Genomic DNA, 27,751 nt, shown 5'->3' with positions numbered 1-27,751 from the left:
CCATATACTGGCTTGGGTCAAAACTCTCCTCAGCTATTCACTAGGTCTATAATCTGAGGAACATGTCTTGAGTCTCTGAGCTCAGCTTCCTTGTCTGTAAACCAGGAGGTGCCGTGATGCTGCCTAGCTGATGCGCCGTTGAAGGATTCAAGGCAGTAATCATGGAAGCCTGAGTTTAGCCCAGTGCCTGATTCAGAATGAGCCTCTGGGAGCATTGTCACACCTCAGGTCAGCGCAGGGCTCAAATCTGAGGAGTGCCACAAATTACTTTCCTTTCCTGTTCACCTCTGGCTGAATGCACTATTAAAAAAAAAAAAAAAGCTCCTGACCAGGAAATTGGGAATGGTTCTCCTGACCTTTTGTGTTCTGAAAAGTTGGAGGTAACAACGTAAAAGGAGAGGTTTCTCTGCCATTTCTGTTAATTCTCACACCTTCTGCAAATGTAAAATGTGAGAAGAAATGTAAACTGGGTGAATTAAAATCTGAAGTTGAGAGATTTTTACTTATAATCTTTGCTGCAGTTATTAATGGTGTTTTGGGTCCAGGCACATAACTGATGAATGTTCTATTTCTTTGTGGGGTAAATACGTGTAACGCTCATAAGTCCATTAAAATAATTGGAAGTACTACATCAGAGCATCCAGAGAGCACAGTGGGGTAACTGGCAATTGCAATTCTATGGAAAGTTTTCTTTGGGTCAGCTGTTTATTTCCTTTTTCACAGACTCTGCTTTGTAAAATGAGAGACTGGAAAAAGAGCAGAAAAATATCACAAAGAGAACGCAAAGGTTAAAAACAACCACAGGAAAGGCAGGTTTTTCTTGGGCTCCAGCTCCTCCGCCCACTGCTGCTGGCTGCTGAGAGTGTGTGGTTCCTCTTACCCTCACAGAACAATGCTCTGCTCTCAGCAAGGACCACGTGTCCACAGGCCTCATGGTCTGTTCCTCTGGTGGAACGTAAGTTAGTGCTCTGCTAACTGAGCAAGTGGTACACGAACGAGCCCAATAAAATGCTGGTTGCAGCTGAAATCAAAGTTGCCAGCCATTATTTAGTTCCGGATGGAAAGAGCAGACATTTTCTTGGATAGAAATTAAATTGTTTTTTAAAAAATATAACTAACATTCTGACATAGATACTGCTTCTGTGACTTTCCTCTTTGAGTCATATGCATTTTTAAATTGTAGCTTCCTGAGATCCAGTTTAAATCACTGGAACAGCCATCAGAAAGCTGGGGGTCAGCTGCTTCTGCATAGCCATTCTCCTTGGGATGGTCTCCTGCTTCCCAGCTGCCTGCCAGGTGTCTCCTCGAGAGAGTTCCTCAAACTCCCCACCAGTGTATTTTAAGTGGGCAGTCTTTGCTGGGTCCTAAAGAACTGTTATTTCAGTAAGAATTCAGTGAAGGACATGTCACTCTTATCTATTTCCCCAACAGGTTTTTTTTTAAATTCTAATGGAATTCCCCTATTAATCTTCTAAATTAAAAAATTAAGTGAAATTGTGTATTCTGGTAGGGTTAAAGTACAGTCAAGGTTCTCATCTTGAACCCCATCTCCTCTCTAATCATTTCTCTGCCTCACTCACTTCATCAGTATAAGGCCCAGGAGTTTCTTTCCAAATAGCTCTTAAGTGCATCAACTTTCATCACTGCTGCCTGCTGCCACCTGCATCCAGGTAAGGGAGCAGGGACTAGAGAGCCAGACCCCTTCCCTAGGTCGGATTCCCATCTCTGCTACTTGCCATCTGTACGATCTTGTGCAGTTTGAGGTGTTGATGCAACCACAAATGATGGAGGAGGATGACCCCCTCCTCCACCTGTGTTGTATCTCCACTATAAAAGCTCTGGGGTTGCCCTGAAGAGTTTCCTAGGCAGGTGGCTTCAGCATATAGAAGCACCAGACAGAGAGTAAACCTTTATGCGCAGCCACTTGGTAGTGCCTGGGTGACTATACTGCTTGCTCCTCGTTGGCAGCCCATGCCTTGTCTCATGGTTACAAGTGTGGGCTTTGGTGTCCATCAGTCCAAGGTTCAAATCCTGGTCGCATGCTGGCCAGGGACCCCGAGCATGCATAGAACCTTCCCGAGCAAAGTGCCCTTTCCCTATCTGCTACAATGTGGAAGCGTTACACCTGCATTTAATTAAAGTTAGCACAGTGCTAACATTGGAAATATTCACTTCCAATAAAACTTGTCCATAGGGAGGTCAGTCTGTAGTCATCTGAACCCACGCTGTGACTTTATAATGAAATGTCTTGACCACACTACAGTGATGAACTGGTTTTCATTAGTGCAGTTTGGAAATACAAGGATGGTAAGTTAAAATCCATTGATTTCTGGGTAGCTTACAGATCCTGATGCTGTGAAGAACTTGGTGGTACTGAAATGCTTGTCTACTCAATGCAGGTGTTCTCACATCTCTCTAAAAGTTATCTCTCTGTCCCTATAGCAGGCAGATTGGCCCCAACGCCTGGACCTGTAACGTGATATATTCGTGTTGAAAGACTTTGCAGGTACAATTAAGGTAGCAGACCTTGAAACGGGAACAATTCCCGATGATCTGGATGAGCATCCGTCTTGGCTCCAATGGAAAGGAAACGCAGCAGCCGAGGTCCGAGAGGTTCAAGACGTGGAAGGGCTTAAGTCGCCCTGAAGATGGGCGGTGGGGGGGACTCTGGATGAGGAAGGAGCTGAGAGCGGTTCCCAGGACAGCCAGCAGGAAAATGGGGAGCTCGGCCCTGCAGCTCCAGGACCCTCGTTCCACCAAGAACCCGAAGAAGCTTGGAGGTGGAGAGTGCCACCGGCTGGTGCCTGGGCTTCAGCTGGAGAGAACCCGGGCACAGGAGCCCTCTCTGACCACCCAGGAATGTGCGATGGTAATTTTGTGTTGGTCTACACCGCCAAGTTTGGGTGATTCGTTGCGGCAGCAATAGAAAACAAGTACTGCTCTGTGTACATGTGCTTCGCAGCCCAGCCCACGTCTGGTTCGGCATGGACATGAGCTACTACAGCTCTCTCTACCAGGTGGCCTCCACGTGGGTCAGCTCCGGTCTAGACTGAGCAGACAGCATCGGCAGTCGCAGGAGCTGGGTGCGCTCTCCAGGCATGGGAGATGCCCCGCTGCCCTTCCCAGCTTCCACTGTCCCCGAGATAACATTCATTTTGGAGGTCTGCATTCCAGGATCACCTAGAGCCTAGGACTGCTTTATTTCTTATAATACATAAATAAGTCATCTGCCTATGTAGCAATATATTTATACATATTTTCATATAGATGGGCAATTCCAGTTAACCAGTTGATTGCAGTAAGGCATGAGGTGCTGTGTTCTTCTCCTGTGCATTCCTGTGGCTCCAGCATCAAAACTCAGACTTGGGAAAGCGGACTTGGCCCAGTGGTTAGGGCATCTGTTTACCACATGAGAGGTCCACAGTTCAAACCCTGGGCCTCCTTGACCCATATGGAGCTGGCTCACGCGTAGTGCTGATGCGCGCAAGGAGTGCCCTGCCACGCAGGGGTGTCCCCATGTAGGGAACCCCACGGGCAAGGAGTGTGCCCCGTAAGGAGAGCTGCCCAGCGCAAAAGAAAGTGCAGCATGCCAGTGAATGGCGCCGCACACACGGAGAGCTGACACAACAAGATGATGCAACAAAAAGAAACAGAGATTCCCATGCTGATGACAACAACAGAAGCAGACAAAGAAGAACATGCAGCAAATGGACACAGAGAACAGACAACTGGGGTGAGGGGGTAGAATAAAATAAAAATAAATCTATTAAAAAAAAAAAACTCAGACTCTTCCTCTGCCATGTCATTTCTCTGTGACATGGCCAAATCAAAACCCAAATCATAATTTAATCAAGTGGAAGTGAAACCACAAAATTTAATACAATTTAATATGCCTAGAGGTACAAACCAGTTTACAAACACAAACACAATCCAGTATCTGTCTTTGGAATTCATAAACAATATCAGACTGCCACAGGACCTAGTTTTGCCTTCTAGAGTATGATACAATGTGTCCTACGAGGTGCTGAACATTGCCCCCAAGCCCACCGAGGAGCTGGGGACCACCGTGCAAGGGGAAGATCATGGTAGAATTCACAGAGGAAGTAACATTTGAGTTGGGCTTTGCAAGAGAAGTAGGATTTTGCTAGTTGGAGAAAGGGGGAAGGAATTCAAGAAGGCAAAACCACAGCAGGGGTAGGTGGGCTTGCTGAGCACGGGATTTGGAAGGTGTAGGTGCTTATTGCAGGACATCAGCAGGGGAGCCTGAGCAGAGGCTGGTTCCCATCTGAGGGCAGGGAGTTGGAGGGCTTTATCCTGTGAACGCGGAGCTGTGACAGTGGCAGAGATGGAGCTATCCAGGCTGGACGCTACCCATCCAAACCAGCCAGGGGCTGCATTTCCAACCCCTTTCCCTAGCCATGTGCTTGTTCTCACCAATGGCATATCAGAGGAAGCGATGCGGTCCTTTACAGGCGAGTGTTTGAGAAGCGAGTGATGTCTCCAGCTTCTCTTCTCAGCTCTTGGCTGGAGATTCGGTTCTCAGAGTGACTTTGGAGTTGGCAGGGTCCTCGAATGACTGCAGAGTAGGACCTGCCTGTTCAAAGTAGTAACGTCCACGGAGGACTTCACACGAGTAGGAAATGAACTCCCATTATGTCTTGCTGCTGAGAGTTTTGGATTTTTCTCATAGCCAAGAGTTACCTTAAGGAATGTAGTGCCGTAAAAACTAGAAAGGAGAGAGGGAGAAATCGCCTTTAGAAGGGGAAATCGATTTAGGAAACATCATACCTGTCAGGATTTACTAGGTTATGTGCAAGGAGCAAATCACGGCAAACTTTCAGATGTGTTCAGCTGTTTGTTTCTTACGTCTGTTGCAGTGCTGCTGCAGCTCATCTTTATCCCAGAACAGGCCAACAGAAACGCCGTCTCTGGCACATCGCCAAGTAATAATTGCAACGGGGAAGAGTTTGGTTGACCACATGTTGGTTATTTAAAGCCCCTGCTCAGAAGAAACATTTGTCACTTTATTTCTTATCTTACTGCTCAGAAGAAGTCAGTGGAGAGTGCCTCAGTCACCCAAAGACCTTGAGGTAATGTGGGACCCAGCAGGACTCTGAGGAGGTGTGTACTGGAGCACAGTGTCTGGGAAGGAGTTGGAAAGGTTGATAGAGAGATGAGGGCTCGGGAGATGTAAGAGCACGTGGAGGTTTCCAGGTCGGGCTGTTCAACCAGGGGCTCTTACCTTTTCTGTTCCACAGACCCCTCTGCCAGTCAGTTGAAAACCACGGACCCCTTAGTAAGTCCACACTATACTGTGCATTATTTAATAAATATATCACCCTGCACCAGCACGTCCCCACAAGAATCATGTTTTTATTTCAATTCAAGCTCGTGGACCCTGGTTAAGAACCCCTGGATTAAAGGTGTGATGCCTCCACTCTGATCTTGTTGTCATCTGGATGCTCTGCGCTACTACAGTTCTTCCAACGAAAAACATCTGGCAATCAATGCAAAGCACGTAAATCGGCATAGCTGAAGGGGCACGGGTGTTTCCATAACCCCCTTGGGCACGTGCACGAGGTCACAGGCCTCCAGATCCACGCAGAGCAGTTTCCTGTTATGCAAGGTGCAGATGAGGGAGCGACGCTGCTCCGCCAGGTGCTGGCCCACCTCGCAGCCCACGTCCTGAACAGAGTCATGTAGAAGTCAGGGCAGTGCTTTAACTTCCTGGTATGGGGCAAAATATTCCCAACTAATTCTACAGCCACTTATCCCTTTCTACTACCCCACCCCTGATATTCACCTTAGTTTTCAAATCAGTGCAATCATTGCCATGAAAGTAGAGACTACGGTGAGATTTTGATGGCAGGGGGGCGGGCGGTGTGAAGTTCAGTGCACAGTCTTGCAGTACAGCTAGAGCTTGGGGCTGCCTGAAGCTCGGGAACGACTTGAGCTGGGGGGTGGGTGAACCCGGAGAGAAAGGAGGGTGAGGTACGGTGGTCAAGGGATGCTCTAGTCTGCTGAAGCTGCCGGAAAAACATGCCAGAAATGACTTTGCTTTTACGGTGGGGATATATTAGCTTACTAGTTCACAGGCCAAGGCTGTAAAAATGTCCAAATCAATGTATCATCAGGAGATGTGGTCTCCCCGGACCACAGCCGGCAATCGTGGATCCTCTGTCACGTGGCAAGGCACGTGGCGGTGGCTGCAGGTCTCTCGTCTGGGCTCGTTGCTGTCGTCTTCTGGCGTCCGTGGCTTTCTCCCCTTTTCTGAATTGCACTCTTTTCTAAAGGACTCCAGAAAAGGGATTAAGACCCACGCTGGGCCACACCGTGACTGAAGTCACCTCACCAAAACGTCTTCCTTCCAGTAGGTCCACACCACAGGAAGGGATTAGCACTAAAATCCTGATTTTCTGGGGTCCTTCCAGCTTCAAACCATCGCAAGGGGGTTCACAGGTGATGCCCCCATCCCAGTGAAAAGTGAAATGGTGAGTTGGACCCTCTGCTGAATTGGGAGAATGGGGTGGGGTAGGTTGCTAGTCAAGAGAGGTCAAAGTTGGAATTTTCTGCCTCAGAGAGTTATAAAGATAGCTGATTAATAAAAAGTAATTTCTGAGCAGCAGTGCAACCTAAACCAGAGCTCTCATCGGTTCAGTTATGTTGTTTTCACCAACACATTTGAAAACCCAGAAGGCAAAAAGCTAGCGCTGGGCCAAGCTCATGTTGCAGAGAGCCCGGTGACCTCAGGGGTGGCATACAACCGCCAGCCCCCAGAAAGGAAAGCATTCTCTCGCCGTTTCTGTTTGGAATTTTTGAGGTTTCTAGTGTCACTAACAGAAAACTCCAGTCAAACTGACTTAAAACAGTAAAGATGATTTATTGGTTTAACATGGGACACAGGACGGTGAGCCTAACCTCAGAGGCTTGAACGGATTAAATGCACCAATACGTGCAGCACAAGAACAGTACCCAGATGTAGTGGGTGCTCGATAGGCATTTTCACATCTCAGTATTGACATCTAAGTGCATTGCTTTCAATTTCTCTCTTCTGCCTGCCAAGGTGTCTCCTACTTCCATATACAGTGAGAGAAGAGAGCTGACTTGGAGTGTCAGAAGAGTTTGGAATCACCTTTCTCAAAATCCTCCTCACAACTCACTGGAATGATGAATAGGATTACTTGTTGTAGCAGTTTGATATGGTTATGAATCCCAAAAATAGATACTGGATTATGTTTGTAATCTGACCTGTACCTGGGCACGATTAAGCTATGATTAGGGCTTTGATTGGGCCACGTCATTAGGGCATTGAGTCCCCATCCCTTGGTGGATGGGGATTCACAGATAAAAGGCATGGCAAAGGACAGAGTTGAGGGTTTTTGATGTTGGAGTTTGACGTTGAAGCCTTAAATTGGAGCCCCAGGAAGTAAGCTCAGAGAGGAGAGAGAAGCCTGCCCCAGGAAGAAAGGAACCCTGAGCCCAGGAAGAAGCAAGCCCTGGGAAGAAAGGAACCCTGAACCCAGATAGAAGCAAGCCCCAGGAACGTAGGAACCCAGGAAGCCTGAACCCTCACAGACGTCGGCAGCCATCTTACTCCAACATGTGAAAACAGACTTGGGTGAGGGAAGTAACTTATGCTTATGGCCTGGTATCTGTAAGCTCCTACCCCAAATAAATATCCTTTACAAAAACCAATTAGAGAAGCGGACTTGGCCCAGTGGTTAGGGCGTCCATCTACCACATGGGAGGTCTGCGGTTCAAACCTCAGGCCTCCTTGACCTGTGTGGAGCTGGCCCACGCACAGTGCTGATGCGTGCAAGGAGTGCCCTGCCATGCAGGGGAGCCCCACGCACAAGGAGTGCGCCCCATAAGGAGAGCCGCCCAGTGCAAAAGAAAGTTCAGCCTGCCCAGGAATGGTGCCGCACACACAGAGAGCTGACACAACAAGATGATGGAACAAAAAGAAACACAGATTCCCATGCTGCTGACAGGAACAGAAGCGGACAAAGAAGAACAGGTGCAAATAGACACACAGAACAGACAGCTGGGTTGGGGGTGAGGGGAAGGGAAGAGAAATAAAATAAATCTTTAAAAAAAGACAATTTCTGCTATTTTGCATCAGCACCCCTTTGGCTGGCTAATACACCTGTCCATTCTGGAATCATGTTCCTGGTCAGATTAATGTCAGGTGCTGACTGGCCTTGGCTTGGTGGGGGACATGGATTCACCTGATTGAGACAAGTGGGGGGCCCACCCCTGGAGTGGGTGGAGGCCAGTCTCCAGGACCCTGTCTCATGCCTGCTGCACATAGGGGAGCTGTGCAGTCAGCGTTAGGGAGGCTGTCACAGTGTCCCAAGGCTCAGTCCTTAAAGAAAACTAGAAAACTGCTCTCCTGTCACCTGACATGTGATTAGATTGTGGTGAGCTGGCAGTGTCCTGAGCAGCCAGCACCTGCTCTGTCGTCACCGTCAGGAAAGCCCTCCTAAGGGCGGCAGTACTCAGTCAGTTCTCACAGATCCAGTGAGCCGACCTAACACCAGCTCGTTAGTTACAGGGAAGCACGTTTCACAGCTTCCGCATTTCCTCACTTCTGTCCTCCTCGGTTATAAGACGCAGGACTGCTCTGGAAACAGCTTTTGGGAAACACTAAAGAGAAGAAGCAATGCTATGCTGATTGTGTACCAAAAAAACCCAATTTCACTACCTTTGAAGTGTTGAGTGTATTTTAGCCATGGGGAATTAGTGTGGTCATTGCAGGGTTGGCAGCGTGATGGAGAATGCAGTCCAGAAATTTTTCCAAGGAAAATCATTGTGGCCAGGAGCCATAGCTTGGAAACCTGCTGTGTGTTCTAGATCCTATCTGTTAGAGAGGGGCCCTTGATCTGCCCCTCCTTTGATCACTTTCTCATTCCCTTCGGGTTGGATTTTTTCGTAGGCCACATCAAGTTTTCATTGATGTGAAAGGCTTTAAGGGAATGGAGCGAGGAAGGAGCCGAATCACTGGCACCTTGAGGTGGTTTCCCTCTTTCTCGAGTATCCCGAGTCTTCCTGCTGCTGCTCCTGCCTGTGCGCAACTTCTTGCCGTCATCCCTGTCTCTCTCCCTTCAGTCCCTGCAGCCCCCCAGGCCTCCATGCCGCCAGCTTTCCCCTCCCGCCCCATCTCCACCTGGAGCCCCCCTGAAGTGCTGAGCCCCCTTCTCTGTTCCGAATCCCCTGCTGCTCCCTGCCGCTCTCGCACAAAGCCCGCAGGAGCCGAAGCCCCTGGGGTCCCCCGCCACCCAGCCTTCTGGGATGGGGCTCTCTGAACCCCCTTCAGCCCCTGGGACCCCCACAGGCACCCCTGTGGCCCCTCTGGCTAGGACATCCCCCTCCTCCTGAGACCCCCTCCCCCCCCCAGAGACCAATTTCAGGTCCCCTTGTCCTTAAAGTTGGGGCTTTGCCGTCGCTGCTCCCTGGAGCATCTGGAGGCCCACAACAGGGATGCCGTGCCCTGTCCCCGGACACTGTCCGCCCCCAGGGATGTGGTGTCCTACGCCGCGAGGCCCCCGGGCAGGAGCTCTGCCCACCCCGGGCCCTGCCCAGTGCCCGCCCGAAGCAGCTCTGCATGGAGGCCGGATGCCTGGCGGCCTGGTGGGGTCAGAGCTGCTCACCTCAGTCTGCGTCCTTCGAAACGACAGTACTGGAACCCACGCTGACTTCTGCGTTTCCCGTCCTGCCCCCAGACCCTGCTAGAGACAGACCGAGGTGCACTGCCTCAGCCGAGCCCCACCTGCCCAGGTGCGCTAGCTTAGCTGAGCCCCACCTGCCCAGGTGTGCTGCCTCAGCCGAGCCCCACCTGCCCAGGTTCTTTACCTCAGCCAAGCCGCACCTGCCGAGGTGCGCTACCTCAGCAAAGCCCCACCTGGCCACCACCCACTTGTGAGTGACGAAGGGGGTTTCTGAGTCCCATTCACACCCCTCGGTCTCATATTTGTTTTCCTTACAGCACGGCCCCCTGAGAACTGTGCGCCCAAAGCAGAGAGCAGAGACTTGGGGGGGGTGGGGAGCCTTCCCCTAAACCAGCTCCACAGGTCCCGACAGGAAAGCACCCCAAACAGGCAGGAGGGCGGAGGAGGCAGCCCCGCAGGCTGCCCGCTGGGTGCTCTCAGGAGTGCGGGGTGGAGAGGCTCCTCACGGCACGAAGGCCTCTCCGTGCTCGTGCCTTCCCTCGGGGCCTTGGGGTGTGCGGGTTCATCCAGGCTTCACGCACAAGCAGCCACGTCCTCAGGCGGCCGCCGAGGGGAGGGGTTGGGGGGTCCCCACGAGAGGGGAGCTCTGTGACCACCCTCAGAGGGTCTCCCCTGGTGGCGGCGGAGCCCACTCTTAAGGAAAAGCCCTGCTGGCTGGGGCCGTGCTCGCCTCGTGCGCTGTGCTCTCGGGCGCTGGCGTCCCAGGACCCTCTCCTGGGCTCTGAGCCTGCCCCCCGGCACGCAGAGAGGCCCTTGTTGGCCAAGGGTGCTCTCTTCACGTGCACTAGCGTATCTGCTCAGCTGTGCATGCTGTCGTGTTTAGTACCTCACAGAAGTCACCGATTCTGGAAATGGACCGTCTCAAATACAGGTTTGTGGAAGTGTGAGTAAACGTAAAGGCGACGGCCGGTGCTCCTAACCAGCACGCTTCTTTTCCTTGTTTTTTAATTCGCCACCCTTAGGTCTGGAGTGGAAACCCTGCCCCACAACGCCAAGGCCCACTACAACTACGCCAACTTCCTGAAGGACGCAGGCCGCGACAGGGAAGCCATCTCCCACTACAGAGCCGCGCTCAGGTGAGTGTGGTGGGCGCTCGCACTGCGCTTTTCACCCGCATCCCCCGCCGGAGCGCCTCTTGCCAGCAGACTTCTCCTGGGAGGTGCTGTGCGTCTTCAGGCTCACTGTTCTGTCTGTACAAACGAGGTGACCGCCATGCCCCTGGCTCCTGGCGTCTCCCTGTAAAGGTTTCTCTTTCTAAATATGAAGCCATGAACTCACGCCCAGATGGAAACATCCATGCAGGTCAGCAGGAGTGGTGACAAAAACTACTGGTAAGTTCTCAGGATATTTGTCCAATGAGTTATTCATGACGTGTGTGGGGGAAACTCTAGACCTCCCACCGTCTGAAAGGGTTTCATGTGAGGGCATTTGTGCTCCCTAACGAAGTATGTAACGGCCATGTTAATACAAAGGAAACAAGGAGACTGTTGCCACTCGTGTTGGGAACAGGCATATCTGTATATTTGTACTTAAACCGAACAGCTCTGACACTCTCCTTGTGTTCTTCCACTGGAAGAGAGTTTTTTGACAGGACTCTCAGGGGAAAGGAAAAATTTAAGTTCTCTCTTATGACCAGCAATCTGATTTGCTCTTTTTTTTTCTTTAAAGATATATTTATTTATTTATTTCTCTCCCCTTCCCCCCACCTCCCTGCCCCAGTTGTCTGTTCTCTGTGTCCATTTGCTGCGTCGTCTTTGTCCGCTTCTGTTGTTGTCAGCGGCACCAGGAATCTGTGTTTCTTTTTGTTGAGTCATCTTGCTGTGTCAGCTCTCCGTGTGTGCAGCACCATTCCTGGGCAGGCTGCACTTTCTTTTGCGCTGGGCGGCTCTCCTTACGGGGCACACTCTTTGCACGTGGGGCTCCCCTACGCGGGGGACACCCCTGCATGGCACGGCACTCCTTGCGCACATCAGCACTGCGCATGGGCCAGCTTCACACGGGTCAGGAGGCCCGGGGTTTGAACCGCAGACCTCCCATGTGGTAGATGGACGCCCTAACCACGAGGCCAAGTCCGCTTCCCTGATTTGCTCTTTAGGGACTCTTTTGTTCTGTAATTCTGACTTTCAAGATGGCCTTCTCTGAAAGATCCCAATAAAAAAATGTCTTTGGCCTCGAGCATGTGGAGACCTGAGCTCTACAGGTAGCCTTGGACTCTCCTGTGTGGGCTGGAAAGCACAGGTGGATCTCGCATTGAATACCATGATGCCACAGAAGCCTTTCTGAGAGTTTTGTGTGCCCCTCCGATTGGCCACATTTAGCCAAATTTTCTGATACTCTCCTCCCTTTGCTATTGCTTAAATGTGGATACCAATCAATCATACATTTCTCTGCAGCTACCAGGATTGTCTCAAAGCTTAGATTGACATCTTCATTCTTAGATTATCTACCGTGATTTTTTAAATTATCCTTTTGAACAACATTCTGTTCACGTGGATTGTTCATCAGTTACCATCTCTTACACTGAGGATCCTGTTAATTAACATTCAACATGGTAAAATTTCAAACTGTACACCTCAAGTTAGCTCTCAAATACTTTCCCAGAGATTACAAGAAATTTAAGTCCCAAAGGAAAAATTATAACAAAACTTTCTATTGTGGAATAGAACTTTTATTAAGGAATAGTAGACAGTTTTTAAGATTTATTAAAATATCATTTTCCTTCCTTAGAAAGAAGTTTACCAAAATGTTGACAAAGCTTGCCCCTAGTTGGTAAGATTGTGGCTTATTGCGTTTTCTTTATATTTTCTTTTGTGTTACAGACATCTCACAATTAATCTATATTACTTTTGGGTAAGGAAATGTCATTTTGAAAAAGGCGTATTCTCCCAAGGCTCCATATAAAAGTATATTTTGGATTTAAAGATTAAATAATATTTTGTGATTTTGGATGGCATTCCTGAGGGTCAAAAATAGCAAGTTTACCTAAAAAGTACTGGTTGGAAGGAAGTGCATCGATATTTTTTAAAAATTTATTTCTTTCAAACAGACTATTGTCTGTTGGGTACAAACAGAGAAAAAAGGAAGATCTTAAGGCACAGCTTGAGACAAAGTTGTAAATTAAGCAAAATCCACTGGCTGTTAATATTACAGAGTTATAGGAGCTGGTTGGGTACTTCTGCTTCTTTCCAGAGAAACAATAAAAATAAATGTTTGCTTCAGCAACTGTGCTCGTGGAGGAAACATTCCCCTTGAGAAATGAAGGGGAAAATTGAAACTATAAATAAGCCGCCTAGTAATTAGTGAAATATTTTATCCTCTCCGACCAGGCTCAAAACACTTGCTGGATTAAGTATCATTGTTTTTGTGTCGACAAGACTGTGCTGACTTCCGCATATGTGGGTGTCTTTTGCAATAAGTGGTGAATCCTTCACGTTAGGGACCAAGAGGCCCTCCAGGGCTGCTCCTCCTGTGGGGACGGCAGCCTTCGGTGCCTGGAAGGTTGCCTGTGTTTTGATACCGCTGTTTCTTTGTGGCAGTCGCTGAGGCAGGAGTCCCTCCCCCTCCCAGCTGCTCCACCTCATTCCACTTCAGAGCACCGCGTGTTTGCCCTCTCTGCACACAGCGGCAAGGAGCGTGGTTGGGAACGGCTGGGTGAGCACCACGTTGCCTGAAGTCAGTTCCAGCAGTCAACCTTCACTGCTGTGCTGGCTGTGTCGACCGCAGAGGTCCCAGCGGATGAAGCCACTAGGGCCGTGCCTACACCAGTCTCCTCTGGGCTCCCTCCGGAGTCCAGCAGTAGCACTGTATTAAATCATAGGTACGTGTGACGTGAAAGTGGTTCCTTTTACACTTATTTTTTAGATCATGTGAAAGTGCCATTGACTCTCCCTCTCCCAGGCATATTCATTTATTCCCGCAGTGCAGGGAAAATCTCCCCTGGACAGGGCCACAGCTAAGGTTGTGGGTTTAATTTAAGACCCGGTCATCAAAAAGAAAACCGTCAGAACCCTTCCCTTGAACCTCAGCAGACGCGTCAGCTTCGCTTTGCTCAGGGCCGCGCTCCCGTTTCTTCCTGCTGTGAGTGCTCCACGCTTGGGGTTTCCATGTTGGAGAATGAGAAACCCCTCGTGGATCAGCCACATGCCTCCTCAGCGCCGTCTGACCCTTTAGTGATGGCTTCCACATCCCACGGCAGGGGACGGGCTTGGAACACTGGGAAGGTTTCCACGATCCACAGCAGGTGATGGGCCTGGAAAACTGGGAAGGTTTCCACATTCCATGGCAGGTGGCAGAATGGAAGGTCCAGAGAACGGTGTTGAAGGGGACGAAGCCCACGGCGTGCTCCACTCTGCCGGCACAGCCAGAAGGGCGAAATGTGCTTTTCATGCTGCTGAAGGAGCCCCACTCGCTGCTCCCTCGGCTGGTGCTGGGAGGGCAGATGCCGTTTGTTTGGTGCATAAACTGGAGACCCGTCGTGACAGCAGTGCTGCTGGTAGAGTTCTTTATGTTCCTTCAGCATTCCCTTAGACTGCCGTTTATGGGGTGGAAATAGGAAGTAATGAAGGAAGGAGACTGAAGAAAAGCCTCATGTTACAGTCGAGTGAAATCTGACCATGTCCAGCCTGCTGTGCACTGATGTCCTGAGTATATTAAAAAAGATGACTGCATTATAATTTCTTTTGAAATGCTGTCTCTGAAGCTGGTGGAGGATGAGCATTTTTTAAAAATCAGGAGTCACTTCTTTACATGGCCTGTTTTGAATGAACATTTGAAATAACTCTCATGACCACAAGTGGCCTTGGAGACCAACTGCCATGTATTTCTGGAAAGAATTAAAATTCCAGTGCCATTTGTTGCAAGGTTTAACACATGGAGATGTATTCTTCAGCTGGTGTGATGGCTTCACTTAGAAGAGTCTAAATATTCTTTCCAATATCATGAGTAGACATTCGAAATTATGTTTGCCTCTTTTTTTGGTGGAATTACATTCTCACTACATATATATAGATATGTTGTGTTAAGTCTGGCGGTTTAATGCATTAAATTCAAGAAATTAAACATGTCATTTAGGAGGAAAAAAACTAGAATTTTAATCACATGACCATGCTTGTCGACTGACTTTCAAAATGACAGCCCCTAATATCTATTCACAAAGGTCTCTCTGTGTCTCTCGTCTGCCTTATGCCGCTCTTTTGGGTACAGCTCCCAGGGACACAGAAGTGAGGCAGAGTGCCCGCGGAAAGCCGAGCAGTACCCCAGGGAAGCTGGGGGGGCCCAGGGCAGCGGTCCAGGACCCCCCTGCTCCCGTGGGCTCTGCAGCCGGGCGGCCCTCCAGAGGAGCGAATGGAGGGGCCTGGGCCTTTGCACCCCCTTATCAGCCGGTCACCGCCGTGCAGTGAGGACTTCCCAGCGGGGGCTGGGCTGAACTCGGCACTGCGCTGCTGGCCCGGGACATGGCAGCCCACTCCCCAGCCTGCCCTGTGACTCCCCACACAAGCGGGCACAGGGTTTGGACCAAACGTCACTTCGGGTTTCTGCTAAATGAGAGTTGTGGGGATCCCTGCCCCGCCGGGTGGTAAGGATCGCAAGGTAGCCCACACAGAAGGCTGTGAGCGCTGCCCACCTGCCTGGCACGAGCAGCTCGCCATCTGTGTGACATGCTGGCCACCCGACCCTGCGCCTCTCAGCTCACCCGAGGCCTCTCAGGCTTCTGCTCTGCCCCCTCTCCTAAGTCTGTTCTTTTTTTAAAAAAGATTATCTGTTTCTCCCCCCCGCCCCCCATTCCCCCCATTGTCTGCTCTCTGTGTTCATTCACTGTGTTCTTCTGTGTCTGCTTGTATTCTCATTAGGTGGCTCTGGGAACTGATCCTTGGACCTTCTGGAGTGGGAGAGAGGCGATTACTCTCTAGTGCCACCTCAGCTCCCTGTTCTACCACATCTTATTGCGTCTCTCCTCTGCATCTCTCCTCTGCGTCTCTTATTGCATCATCTTGCTGCGCCAGCTCTCCCCGTAGGCCAGCACTCATACACAGGGCGGCACTCCTTGTGGGCCAGCTCGCCACACGGGCCAGCTTGCCCTCACCAGGAGGCCCTGGGCTTTGAACCCTGGACCTCCTATGTGGTAGACGGGAGCCCACCTGCTTGAGCTGCATCCGTTTCCCTCAGTCTGTTCTTAACAGCAGCCCCCAGGAGGCTTTGTCCCCTGCCACCCAGGCTCAGGCCCTCTGCGGCTACTGCCTCATGCTGCCCTGCGCTGCCCCTGGACGCCCTGTGCCTTCCCAGACCCCCAGAGCTGCTCTTCGCACTGCCTCCCCTGTAGCCCCCCAGGCTCCGTGTGCTTGCTGGTTGCCGTGCCCCTCCTCTGGGACCCCACATGTCCTTCTCCACGAGCCTCTCCCAGACCTCCCTTAAAAGTGGGCCACCCAGTGCACCGCCTGGCTCAGCGCCCCTTGGCCCCAGCCTCTGTCCCTCTCCAGTGCTGCCGCTGGGTGCGCCGTCAGTCAGCACTTCCATCAAGGGCAGGCACTTCTGTCCTTACCTCTGGCATGGACAGTGGCACTCAGGAAATTCTTGCTGAGTGAATGAATACTAGACATAGACGTCTTTGTGCTGTCTTTTTTTTTTTTTAAAGATTTATTTATTTCCCCTTCTCCCCCCCACCCTGGTTGTCTGTTCTCTGTGTCTATTTGCTGCGTTGTCTTTGTCCGCTTCTGTTGTCAGTGGCACGGGAATCTGTGTTTCTTTTAGTTGCATCATCTTGCTGCATCAGCTCTCCGTGTATGCGGCACCATTCCTGGGCAGGCTGCACTTTTTTTCGCACTGGGTGGCTCTCCTTATGGGGCGGCACTCCTTGTGCACATCAGCACTGCGCATGGGCCAGCTGCACACGGGTCAGGGAGGCCCCGGGTTTGAACTGTGGACCTCCCATGTGGTAGGCGGACGCCCTAACCACTGGGCCAAGTCTGCTGCCTGTGCTGTCTTTAAAGTACGTGAATTACCTGAAGTTAAAAGAATGCCGAGCTGTGCTGTGAGAGTGAAACCAGTCCCAGCGCAGCAGCCTCAGGTGCTTCCAGCCTCATCTCCTCCCCTCCTGTGTGGGGTGGAGGTTCCTCCAAGGCCCTTCCCCAGGGCTCGGAGCTCCGCGGTGTCTGGCTTTCGGAGACCTCACTGGTGCCCCTCCTGACAGCCTGCCCACTCTCCGCATCCCCTGGCACTTCCCTGGAGTATCTCAGGTCCCCAGGTTGCCCCACCTTCATGCAGGCAGACCAGCCTCTCCATACCTCTTGACCCCCTTCCCTGTCTCCTGTTTACCTTTCAACTGTCAGAAGTTCCTGGGACGGGAAGTGGTTGTGGCTCAACTGATAGAATGTCCGTCAACCATATGAAGGGCCCAGGGTTCGATCCCTAGAGCCTCCTGACCCATGTGGTGAGCTGGCCCACGCGTAGTGCTGATGTGCACAAGGAGTGCCCTGCCATGCAGGGGTGTCCCCCGCGTAGGGGAGGCCCACGCGCAAGGAGTGTGCCCTGTAAGGAGAGCCGCCCAGCGCGAAGGAGCAGCCTGCCCAGGAATGGTGCCACACACACGGAGAGCTGATGCAGCAAGATGATGCAACAAAAAGAAACACAGATTCCCAATGCCACATGACAAGAATGCAAGCAGACAAAAAACACACACCGAATGGACACAGAGAGCAGATACTGGGGGGGAAGGGGGAGAGAAATAAATAAAATCTTTTTAAAAAAAAAGTTCCCAGGGAGTCCCCGGGCCTTCTTCTTTCCCTGCAGTCTGGCGTCGCTCCTACCGCTGCGCCCTTGAAGTGACTGCGCAGTCACCAGCCCCTCCTTGAGGAAAGCCCGTGGGCCCTGACATGACAGTGCTCCACCTGACTCCGCAGCGCCAGGCTGTGACTGCACGCTCCCCCTCAGAGCTCGTTCCTCCTTGGCGTCCACGAGACCCCCCGACCCGAGGTTTCCCTAGACCCTCCTCCCCTCAGCGGAGCTCCAGCTGCCTGCCTCGGCCTTCTTCTCACCCGTCCTCGGCCTTCTTCTCACCCAGTCCTCGGCCTTCTTCTCACCCCGTCCTCGACCTTCTTCTCACCCCGTTGTCAGCCTCCTTCTCACCCGTCCTCAGCCGCCTTCTCACCCGTCCTCGGCCTTCTTCTCACCCAGTCCTCAGCCTTCTTCTCACCCCGTCCTTGACCTTCTTCTCACCCCGTCGTCAGCCTCCTTCTCACCCGTCCTCAGCCGCCTTCTCACCCCGTCCTCGGCCTTCTTCTCACCCCGTCCTTGACCTTCTCACCCCGTTGTCAGCCTGCTTCTCATCCTCCCTCAGCCCTCTTCTCACCCCGTCCTCAGCCTTCCTCTCACCCCATCCTCGGCCTTCTTCTCACCCCGTCCTCGGCCTTCTCATCCCGTCCTTGCTGTCTCCACGGGGCTCTTCGTGCTGACTCACATTAGCACCAGGAGCCAGTTAACTCTCAATTTGGTGCTTCCACGCCACAGCTCTCCCCTGCGTGGCAGAGCCACCTGCCAGCTGCTGGCCGACCATCTCCACAGATCGCCCCTGCACCTAGAACTCAGGGTGGCTGAGACCGAGCTCCTCCTCCTCTCCCTGAAACCTGCTCCTGGTCCTCCATCTTCCCGTATCCACAGTGAGGTGCTGGAGCTGCCTGGGTTTTATTGGTTCTGTTTCTCTTTGGAATGCCTTCTCCTCTGTCCACCTGGTCAAGGATCGCCTCTTCTGGACGGACCTCGGCGGGCGTCCTGCCCCTTCGTGGGTGCTCCTCCCACATGCCCATCACCCCTCACCCCGCTGGCTCAGCCCTGGTTGTGCCCTAGTGAAGTGCATGGGTGTGTCACTCCTGCGCACGTGAGCTTCCTGAGAGTGAGGACCTCTCCTTTCCTGTGTCCTTGGCACAGAGTGGGCCTGACTGTAAATGTTCGACTCTTACCTGCTGAAAGAACCTGGAGCCCCAAGATCTGCACCACAGGGCCCCTGGAGCCAGAGGACAGCTTGGAGGAATGAGCTGTGTCTAGTGGGGGCACTGGCAGCTCCGCATCCCGGCCCCTGCCCCCCCGTGTCAGGGGCCCTCCTGATCTGTGACGCACAAGTATTTAGAAGCAGCCTCCTTTTCTCCATCCTCTCGGGAGGCAGCTCTGCCCTGGGCGGAGAATGAGTGGGGTAGGTCTTGGTCCCCTGTAGTGCAGTGGTGAGTGCAAGGGCACCTGGGGGAACCCCCAAGAACAGACTTCTTGTTCAGAGTACCCCTTAAGTACATCCTAGAACTGTTCTACTGAAAGCCAGGGACAGGAGCTCGGAGAAAAAAATATTTGCCCTTTTACTCAAAATAATTGAGGGAATTAAATTATTAATGAGTCATTGAATCCTTGCTCCCTATTTTCTAAATATCACTCCAGCTCAGAACAGCCGTTGACGTGCTTCGTGGGTTTGAGTCTGAGAACCTGCATGCAGCTCCACGCACAGGCCCGGAGTCGAAGCAGCCGCGTTCAGGGTGCGTGGTGGTCTGGGGCGGCGTCCTGGGGCATTTTAACCAGCTGCCTAGGTCTTTTTTTTTTTCTTTTCTTGCCATCCTTTGAGAATCCCTGGCTCAACCCATTCTCTGTGTGTGGTTCTCAGGAGAAGAAGTGAGCCTGGCTCTTTGCTTATTAAAAGGAGAAATGCCAGCATAGTTATAATTTAGCTGTGCTAACCTTTAGAAGAGGTTTTTTCCTCCAGTTTTTTTCTACTTTATTAAATTGAAGCATATCATCCATACATGAATATACATAAACAATAAGTGAACTTACTAAATAAACATACATCACTTCATTCGGGGTTCCGTAGATCACCCCTCCACCAACACCTTACATCGTTGTGAGCCATTTGTTACACACTATGGAAGAGCATCGTCAGAATATTTCTGCAGTCCATAGGTCACCCCAGTTGTATTTTTCCCATGCTCCCCCACATTCCCACCACCCTGCAATAGTGATGTACATCTGCTCTAACTCACAAAGGACTGTCTTGCATCTGTACCATCAACCACAATTCTCATCCACCTCTGGGTTCACTGTGCTGTTGAATCCATAGATTATTCTCTAGCTTTCTTTCAGTTGACATCCCTAGACTATCCTTTTCAGCCACAATCCCATTTATGAGCTAGCTGCTATTCACTATAATATGTTACCATCAAATCTGTCCATTTCTACACCTTTACAGTCATGTTTATTAAAACTTATTACATTAAGTATCAGTAGTCCTTCTCAGCCTTCCTCTTATCTCCTAATAACCTATACTCTAGGTTATAACTCCATGAGTTTATTCTTCATATTTAGTTCATATTAGTGAGGCCATGCAATATTTGTCCTTTTGTGTCTGTCTTATTTCACTTAGCATAATGTCTTGAAGATTCACTCATGTTATCGTGTGTCCCAATTTCATTTCTTCTTACTGCAACATAGTGTTCCATCGTATGTATATATCATATTTTGTACATCCATTCATTGATTAATGGACACTTGAGTTATTTCCATCTTTGGGCAATTTTGAATAGTTCTGCTGTGAATCTTGGTGTGCAGATGTCTTCATGTCACAGTTTTCAGTTCTTCTGGATATATTCCGAGTAGAGGGATTGCTGGATCAGATGGCAGTTCTATATTTAGCTTCCTGAGGACTGCCAAACTGTCTTCCACAGAGGCTGCACCATTCTACAATCCAGCCAACAGTGAAGGAGTGTTCCTGTTTCTCCACATCATCTCCAGCACTTACTGTTTTCTGTTTTAATAATGGCCAATCTATGCTGTATAAGATAATAGTTCATTGTCATTTTGATTTGCATTTCCCTAACAGCTAGTGATATGAATATTTTTTCATGTGCTTTTTTATATAAGGGTCCTCTTTTTTTCTTTTGGTTACGGATATCCAGTTCTAGCACCATTTGTTGAATAGACTGTTCTGCCCCAGCTATGTAGGTTTGACAGACTTGTCAAAAAGCACCTGACAATAGAGGTGAGGCTCTGAGGATCTGTTTCTAAACGTCATTTCAGTTCGTTTGGTCTATGTGTCTATGTTTATGCAGTACCATGCTGTTTATACCACTGTAAAGTCCAAAAGTGAGAGTCCTCCAACTTGGCTTTTCCTTTTTAAGATGTTTCCGGCTATTCAAGGCCTCTTACCCTTCCAAATCAATTTGATAATTGTGTTTTACGTTGGATTAAAAAATGCTGATGAAATTTTTATTGGGATTGCATTGAATCTGTACATCAATTGGGGTAAAATTGACATCAATGATATTTAGTCTTCCAATCCATGAGCATGGAATAATCTTCCAATTATTTAGACCTCTTTAATTTCTTTTAACCATGCATTGTAGTTTTCTGAAAAGTGCTTTACATCCTTAGTTAAGTTTATTCCTAATATTTGATTCTTCTACTTGCTATTATATATAGAATTTTTTCCAGACTTCTATCTCAGATTGCACATTATGATTGTATAGAAACACCACTGACTTTTGCATGTTGGTCTTGTATGCTGACACTACTGATATCATTTACTAGCTCTAGCAGTTTTGTTGTAGATTTTTCAGGACTTTGTAGGTATAGGATCATATAATCTGCAAATAGCAAAAGTTTTACTTCTTCCTTACCATTTTGCATGCCTTTTATTTCTTTGTCTTGTCTGATTGTTCTAACTAGAATCTCTAGCCCTATAATCAACAACAGTGGTGACAGTGGGCATCCTTGCCTTATTCCTTTTTTTTTTTTAGATTTTATTTTCTTTATTTCTCTTCCCTTCCCCCAACGCACCCCCCCCTTCCCAGTTGTCTGTTCTCCGTGTCCATTTGCTGCGTGTTTGTCGTTTTGTCCGCTTCTGTTGTTGTCAGCAGCACTGAGAATCTGTGTTTCTTTTTATTGCGTCATCTTGCTGTGTCAGCTCTCCGTGTGTGCAGCACCATTTTTGGGCAGGCTGCACTTTCTTTTGCGCTGGGCGGCTCTCCTTACGGGGCACACTCCTTGCACATGGGGCTCCCCTATGTGGGGACACCCCTGTGTGGCAGCGCACTCCTTGCATGCATCAGCACTGAGCGTGGACCAGTTCCAAATGGGTCAAGGAGGCCCGGGGTTTGAACCGCAGACTTCCCATGTGGTAGACGGACACCCTATCCACTTGCCTTATTCCTGAATTCAATGGGAAAGCTTTCCATCTTTCACCATTGAGTACAATGTTACCTGTGGACTTTCCAAGTATGGCCTTTTTATCGTGTTGATAAAAGTTTCCTTCAAGTCCTATCTTTTGTATTATTTTTATCAAGAAAGGATGCTGTATTTTGTCAAATGCCATTTTGGCATCAGTCGATAGGATCATACAGTTTTTCTTCTTTGATTTATTAATATGGCCTATTATGCTGTTTGGTTTTCTTGTTGTTGAACCACCCTTGCTTGCCTAGTTTAAAACCCACTTGATCATGATGAATAACTATTTTAATGTGTTGTTGGATTCAACTAGCAAGGGTTGTTTTTGTTTTGTTTTGTTTTTTTTGAGGATTTTTACATCCGTATTCATTAGAGAAACAGGTCTGTAATTTTCTTTCATAATATCTTTTTTCTCTTTTTGGTATTAGGGTGATATTGGCTTCATAGAATGAGTTTTGTAATGTTCCTTCTTGTCCAATATTTTGGAAAGCTTGAGTGAGAGTGGTATTACATCTTCTTTGAATGTTGGGTAGAATTCACCTGTAAAACCATCTGGTCCGAGGCTTTTCATTTGGGGGAGCTTGTTGATGACTGTTTCAGTCTCTACTTGTGATTGATTTGTTGAGGTCTTCTGTTTTTCCAGGGTCAGTATAGGTTGTTTGTACATTGCTAGGAATTTTTCCATTTTGTCTACATTGTCTAGTTTTTTGGTGTATAGTTGTTCATAGTATCCTCTTATGTCATTTATTTCTGTGGGGTCAGTCACAGTGTCCCCGTTTTCATTTTTCATTTCATTTATTTGCATTTCCTTTCTTTTTCTCTTTGTCAGTCTAGCTAAGAGTTTGTCAGTTTTGTTAATCTTCTCGAAGAACCAACTTTTGGTTTTGTTAATTCTCTCCATTGTTTTTTTGTTCTCAATTTCATTTATTTCTGCTCTGATCTTTGTTATTTCATTCCTTCTACTTACTTTGAGATTAGTTTGCTGTTCTTTTTCTAGTTCCTACAGCTGTGTAGTTAATAATTGATTTTAACTCTTTCTTCTGTTTTAATGTAAGCATTGAGGGCTATAAATTTTCCTCTCAGCACTACCTTCACTGCATCTCATAGGTTCTGATATGTTCTATTTTCATTTGTCTTGAGATATTTATTGATTTCTCCCAAATTATCTTCTTTGACTCACTGATTATTTAATAGTATGTTGTTTACTCTCCATATTATTGTGAATTTTCCCTTTTTCCTGCCTCTTGTTGATTTCCAACCTTATCCCATCTATGTCCTTCAGTAGGGTTGGGAAATTTTCTACCATTGTTTCTTCAAATATTCCTTCTGCCCCTTTTCCCTTCTCTTCTCCATCTGGGACACCCATGACACGTATGTTTGCACATCTCTTGCCATCATTTAGTTCCCTAAGACCCTGTTTGATTTTTTCCATTCTTTTCTTCGTTTGTTCTCTATATATTTGCTTTTGGAGGCCGTGTCTTCATGCTCACTGATCCTTCCCTCTGCCTCCTCAAATCTGCCATTATATGCCTCCAGTGTATTTTTTTTAAGATTTATTTATTTATTCCCCACCACCACCACTGTTGTTTGCACTCACTGTCTGCTCTCTGTGTCTGTTCATTGTGTGCTCTGTCTGCTTGTCTTCTTTTTTAGGAGGTCTTGGAACTGAACCCCAGACCTCCCATGTGGGAGGGAGATGCCCAATTGCTTGAGCCACATCCACTCCCTGCTTGTTGTATCTCTCACTGTGTCTTCTCATTGTGTCAGCTCACCATCTTGCTCATCTTCTTTAAGAGGCATAAGGAACCAAACCCAGAACCTCCTGTGTGGGAGGTGGGTACACAACTGCTTGAGCCACATCAGCTCCCCTCCAGTGTATTTTTAATTTCATGTATTGCGCCTTTCATTCCCATAAGATCTGCTATTTTTCTATGTATGCTTTCAAATTCTTCTTTGTACTTACCAAGTGTCTTAATATCCTTAATCTTTTTAGCTGTCCCATTGAGTTTATTAAGGAGATTTATTTGAACATCTATGATTAGTTGTCTCAGTTCCTTTGTGTCATCTCGAGGCTCGTCTTGTTCCTTTAACTGGGCCACATCTTCCTGTTTCTTGGCATGGATTGTAATTTTTTGTTGTTGTCTTGGCATCTAACTGGTTGTATACTAGGAGCCTAGAATAGAGTTGGCGCTCAAGCTGCCCACATTGCCCCAGAGACCGATGACGCTTCTCCCACCTTTCTCCTCTGCCAGTGGTAGTTACAGAACCACAGCTATGTGTATAAGCCAAGTCATGCAGGCCAAGAACATCTTTAGTTGCCCAGAGAGACTGATGAGGCTTCATGCCCCTGCCTCCCCAGCCTGGGTGGGGATGGAGCTGCAGGTGTGGGCAGGAGTCTATGCAGTGCAGGTCCAAGGTGACCACAGTTGCCCAGGTAGACTGATGTAGCACCAGCACCCCCCTCCTGCCGAGGGTGGGGATGTGCCCTCTGGAGTGCCCAGTAATCTAATCTGTGTGGGCCAAATATGCCTGCAGTTGCCCTGAGGGGCTGAGGGAGTACCGTCCCTTCTGCTCTTTTGGGGCTGGGGACAGAACCACTGATGCCCACAGTTCAGTCCGTGTAGGCCGAAAGTGCCTGCCATTGCCCAGAGAGGCTGGGGACTCACCAGCCCCCTCTTAGCCCATCAGTGGTTGGGGTGGATCTACAGGTACTTAACAGTCCAGGCCACGCAGGCCGACAGTGCCTGCCATTGCCTGGGAAGGCTGAGGAGACCCAGCTCCCCGCCTACCCTACTTGGGAGCGGGGATGGAGCTACAAGTGTCTGACTCTTTAGTCTGTGTAGGCCAAAAGCACCTGCAGTTACCCAGAGAGGCTGGGGAAACACAGTTCCTCTTGTTCTATTGGGGGTGGGCGTGGAACCACAGGTGCCCAACAGTCAAGTTTGTTCAGGCCAAAAGTGCCTGCAGGTGAGAGGTGCTTAAGAGGCTAAGGGGCACCAGCCCCTCCTATCTTATGGGGGAGGGGGCAGAGGTGAAGGTGGACTCGAAGGCACTCCACAAACCAGCTCATGTGGATTGAAAGCATCTGCAGTTGCCCAGGGAGGCCAAGGAAACACAGCTCCTCTCCTACTGGGGTGAGAGGTGGAGCTCCAGGTGTCTTACTGTCCAGTCTGTGCCAGTCCAGAGCACCTGCAGTTACCCTGGAGGCTGGTGCAGGTCCCGCCAGCTTCTCTGCTGGAGGTGGGGCTGGAGCCAAGGCTAGAGCCGCAATCTGATCTGGGTGGAAAGAAGCCCGTCCCTACAGCACTGTGATTTTCAATCAGCCTCACTTCCCCTCATGCTGGGGACGAAGTTAAAATAGTGGCTACTAGCCTCTTTCTGGTTTGGACAGGTTCAAACTTTAGCTGTTCTTAGGATTATACTTCAGCCTGCTGATTGTACTAGTCAGTAGCTGAAGTCAGTGCCCATCTGTCTCTTCTTCCCCTATTTTTGGGAAGTGGAGCTTCCAACTCCAGTCACAGAACAGCTCCCAAGGTGGCTTGCGCTACGGACACCTGCCTCTGTGGCATGGAGGGCTGTACACACAAATATCCTCTGCAGACTGGCAGTCTCCTCCTTCCACTCTTTCGAGGATACTGCAGGATGCTCTTCTGGTCTCCTGGTCCCCCAAATGGGTGCTGTAGGGAGCTCTGGGTGGTTACTACTGCCCTGTAGCAGGAGCAGACTCCAGGAGCGCCTCACTCCACTGCCTACTTGTCTCTCTCCCTGCAAGAGCACTTTTGATATTCCCGACTCTCAGGACATTGAAGAAATCTGGTGGAGCTAGAGAATAATTGATGAGTTTTTCCGTACATTCTAACTTCTGAGCTAGTCCACTTGGGCACCGTGTTTGCCAATGTCTCCTTGCTAGGGAAGATGTCAATACAAGATGCTCATCTAAGCTCCAGTGGTAGGCATTTCAGAGGAAATTATAATTGGTGATTGAAATGTCATACAATGAGATTTTTAAAGGATGTCATGGCCGTGGACTTGGCCCAATGGATAGGGCGTCCGTCTACCACATGGGAGGGCCGCGGTTCAAACCCCAGGCCTCTTTGACCCGTGTGGAGCTGGCCCATGCACAGTGCTGATATGCACAAGGAGTGCCGTGCCACGCAGGGGTGTCCCCCGCATAGGGGAGCCCCACACACAAGGAGTGCGCCCCATAAGGAGAGCTGCCCAGCTCGAAAGAAAGTGCAGCCTGCCCAGGAATGGTGCTGTGCACACGAAGAGCTGATACAGCAAGATGATGCAACAAAAAGAAACACAGATTCCTGTGCTGCTGACAAGAACGGACATGGACAAAGAAGACGCGGCAAATAGACACAGAGAACAGACAACTGGGGTGGGGGTGGGGACGGGAAAGAAATAAATCTTAAAAAAAAAAAAAGAATCATAATTTCCCTGTTACTTTCATATGTACACAGGTGTACAAAGGATTTTTTTTTTTTAGCTGCTTCTCTTATTTGCTTGTATTTCCATGAATAAATGGTTTCAGTGAGGATTAGACATGGCTACTCAGCCCGGGCAGAATTCCTCCCAGGAGGCCTGCAAATCCCAAATTCCACAGTGGATGTTCAGGACGTGTCACCCCTGTACTCCCCCCACTGCACCCAGGATGTTCTTGTTTGGCAGTTACTAATTAGGAATTTGGACACTTTTCCTGCCTATGACTGGTTGCTCTCTAAATTGAGCCAATTAAATAACTAAAGTGCCATCTATGCTAGAAAGTGGCATTACGAGGATTCCACAAGCATGTTGTTCTGTCACTCAGGAACCACACGGGAGTTTGAATCTCCTTACAACCGTGGATGTAGCTTTTCAGTTAAGTGTGCCTGGAATTCTGTTTGGTGTCGAGCAGATGGGAAGAGCCTGAGGAAAGCTGCTCCGTCGCCTGTGAGGATCATTTGCTTCGGATGGTGAAGGATCGGCAGGTTTCGGAGGGAGTGTGTGGTAGAGAACATTCCACGTTCTTAGTATGGAGAAGGCCTCTTGCCCTTCATGTCTGAGAACCACGGAATGGCCGAAGCAGATGGAGGCCTGGGCTAGTGATGAAGAATAATGGGTGTTACTTTGACTAATGGCAGCAAGTCAAAGGCTGTTGATGGCAGTGAGGAGAACGGGTTTTCAGAGCATGAAATCCCTCAGAGAGAAGGTGAGCTGCCTGTGTCAGCCCCACATGGTGTGGGTTCACTCCGTCAGGGGAGGGGGCCCCAAACGTTAAACCAGGGCTACGGCGGGGATTTTTATAGATACATCTCCTTGTTGGAAGAGAAGCTTGATGAGCTATTAATGACCTCATTTTTACAGAGCAAGCAGCTAAGGCACATATATAAATCCAAAATCACACAGAAAGCCACAGTTAGAAAAATCACCCACGGCTCTTGCTCCAAAGCCAGTTCTTTTTCTGCTTCACCAAAGCAGTCTCCCATTCTGCCATAAGCACCAAAATTCATTATGATCCCCCCAAGCCTCTGAGAAAAATTTTAATTATGTTCACGGTTTTCTTTTCAAAAGAACAGAGAAGGATTTCATTTCGTAAATTTCCCACCTCTAGCACTTAGAGGGTAAATCCTCAGGATTCAGGAAAATTCCATTCTTTAAAATGACTCATTTGCTGAGGGCATCAGCGAGCCATGGTTTTCCTCTAAGTTGTCTTGGAAAATCAACAAGGTAGAGCCCTTCCGAGTCACTGCTGGAAGTCACCCTTTGTGAAAGGTCAGCCAATTTAGGTCGCCCTTCATTGGAAAGTACATCACATTTCCCTAAATTGCATTTGAGGTTTTTTCCCC

The 27,751-nt window shown here is 49.2% G+C and overlaps 1 protein-coding gene across 1 annotated transcript in view; it reads left to right on the top strand.

Moving 5' to 3' along the window:
* Positions 1 to 27,751, top strand: part of TMTC1 (transmembrane O-mannosyltransferase targeting cadherins 1) — a 255,722-nt gene that overhangs the window by 151,695 nt on the left and 76,276 nt on the right. Inside the window, exon 11 of the mRNA XM_058282990.2 lies at positions 10,691 to 10,804. Within this exon, the coding sequence (XP_058138973.1) occupies positions 10,691 to 10,804 (114 nt within the window). The remainder of the gene's footprint in view (positions 1 to 10,690; positions 10,805 to 27,751) is intronic.

Source organism: Dasypus novemcinctus, chromosome 20, assembly GCF_030445035.2.
Source record: "Dasypus novemcinctus isolate mDasNov1 chromosome 20, mDasNov1.1.hap2, whole genome shotgun sequence".
NCBI lineage: Eukaryota > Metazoa > Chordata > Mammalia > Cingulata > Dasypodidae > Dasypus > Dasypus novemcinctus.
Note: the sequence above shows the minus strand (reverse complement) of the source record. Positions and strands in the feature narration are given on the sequence as shown.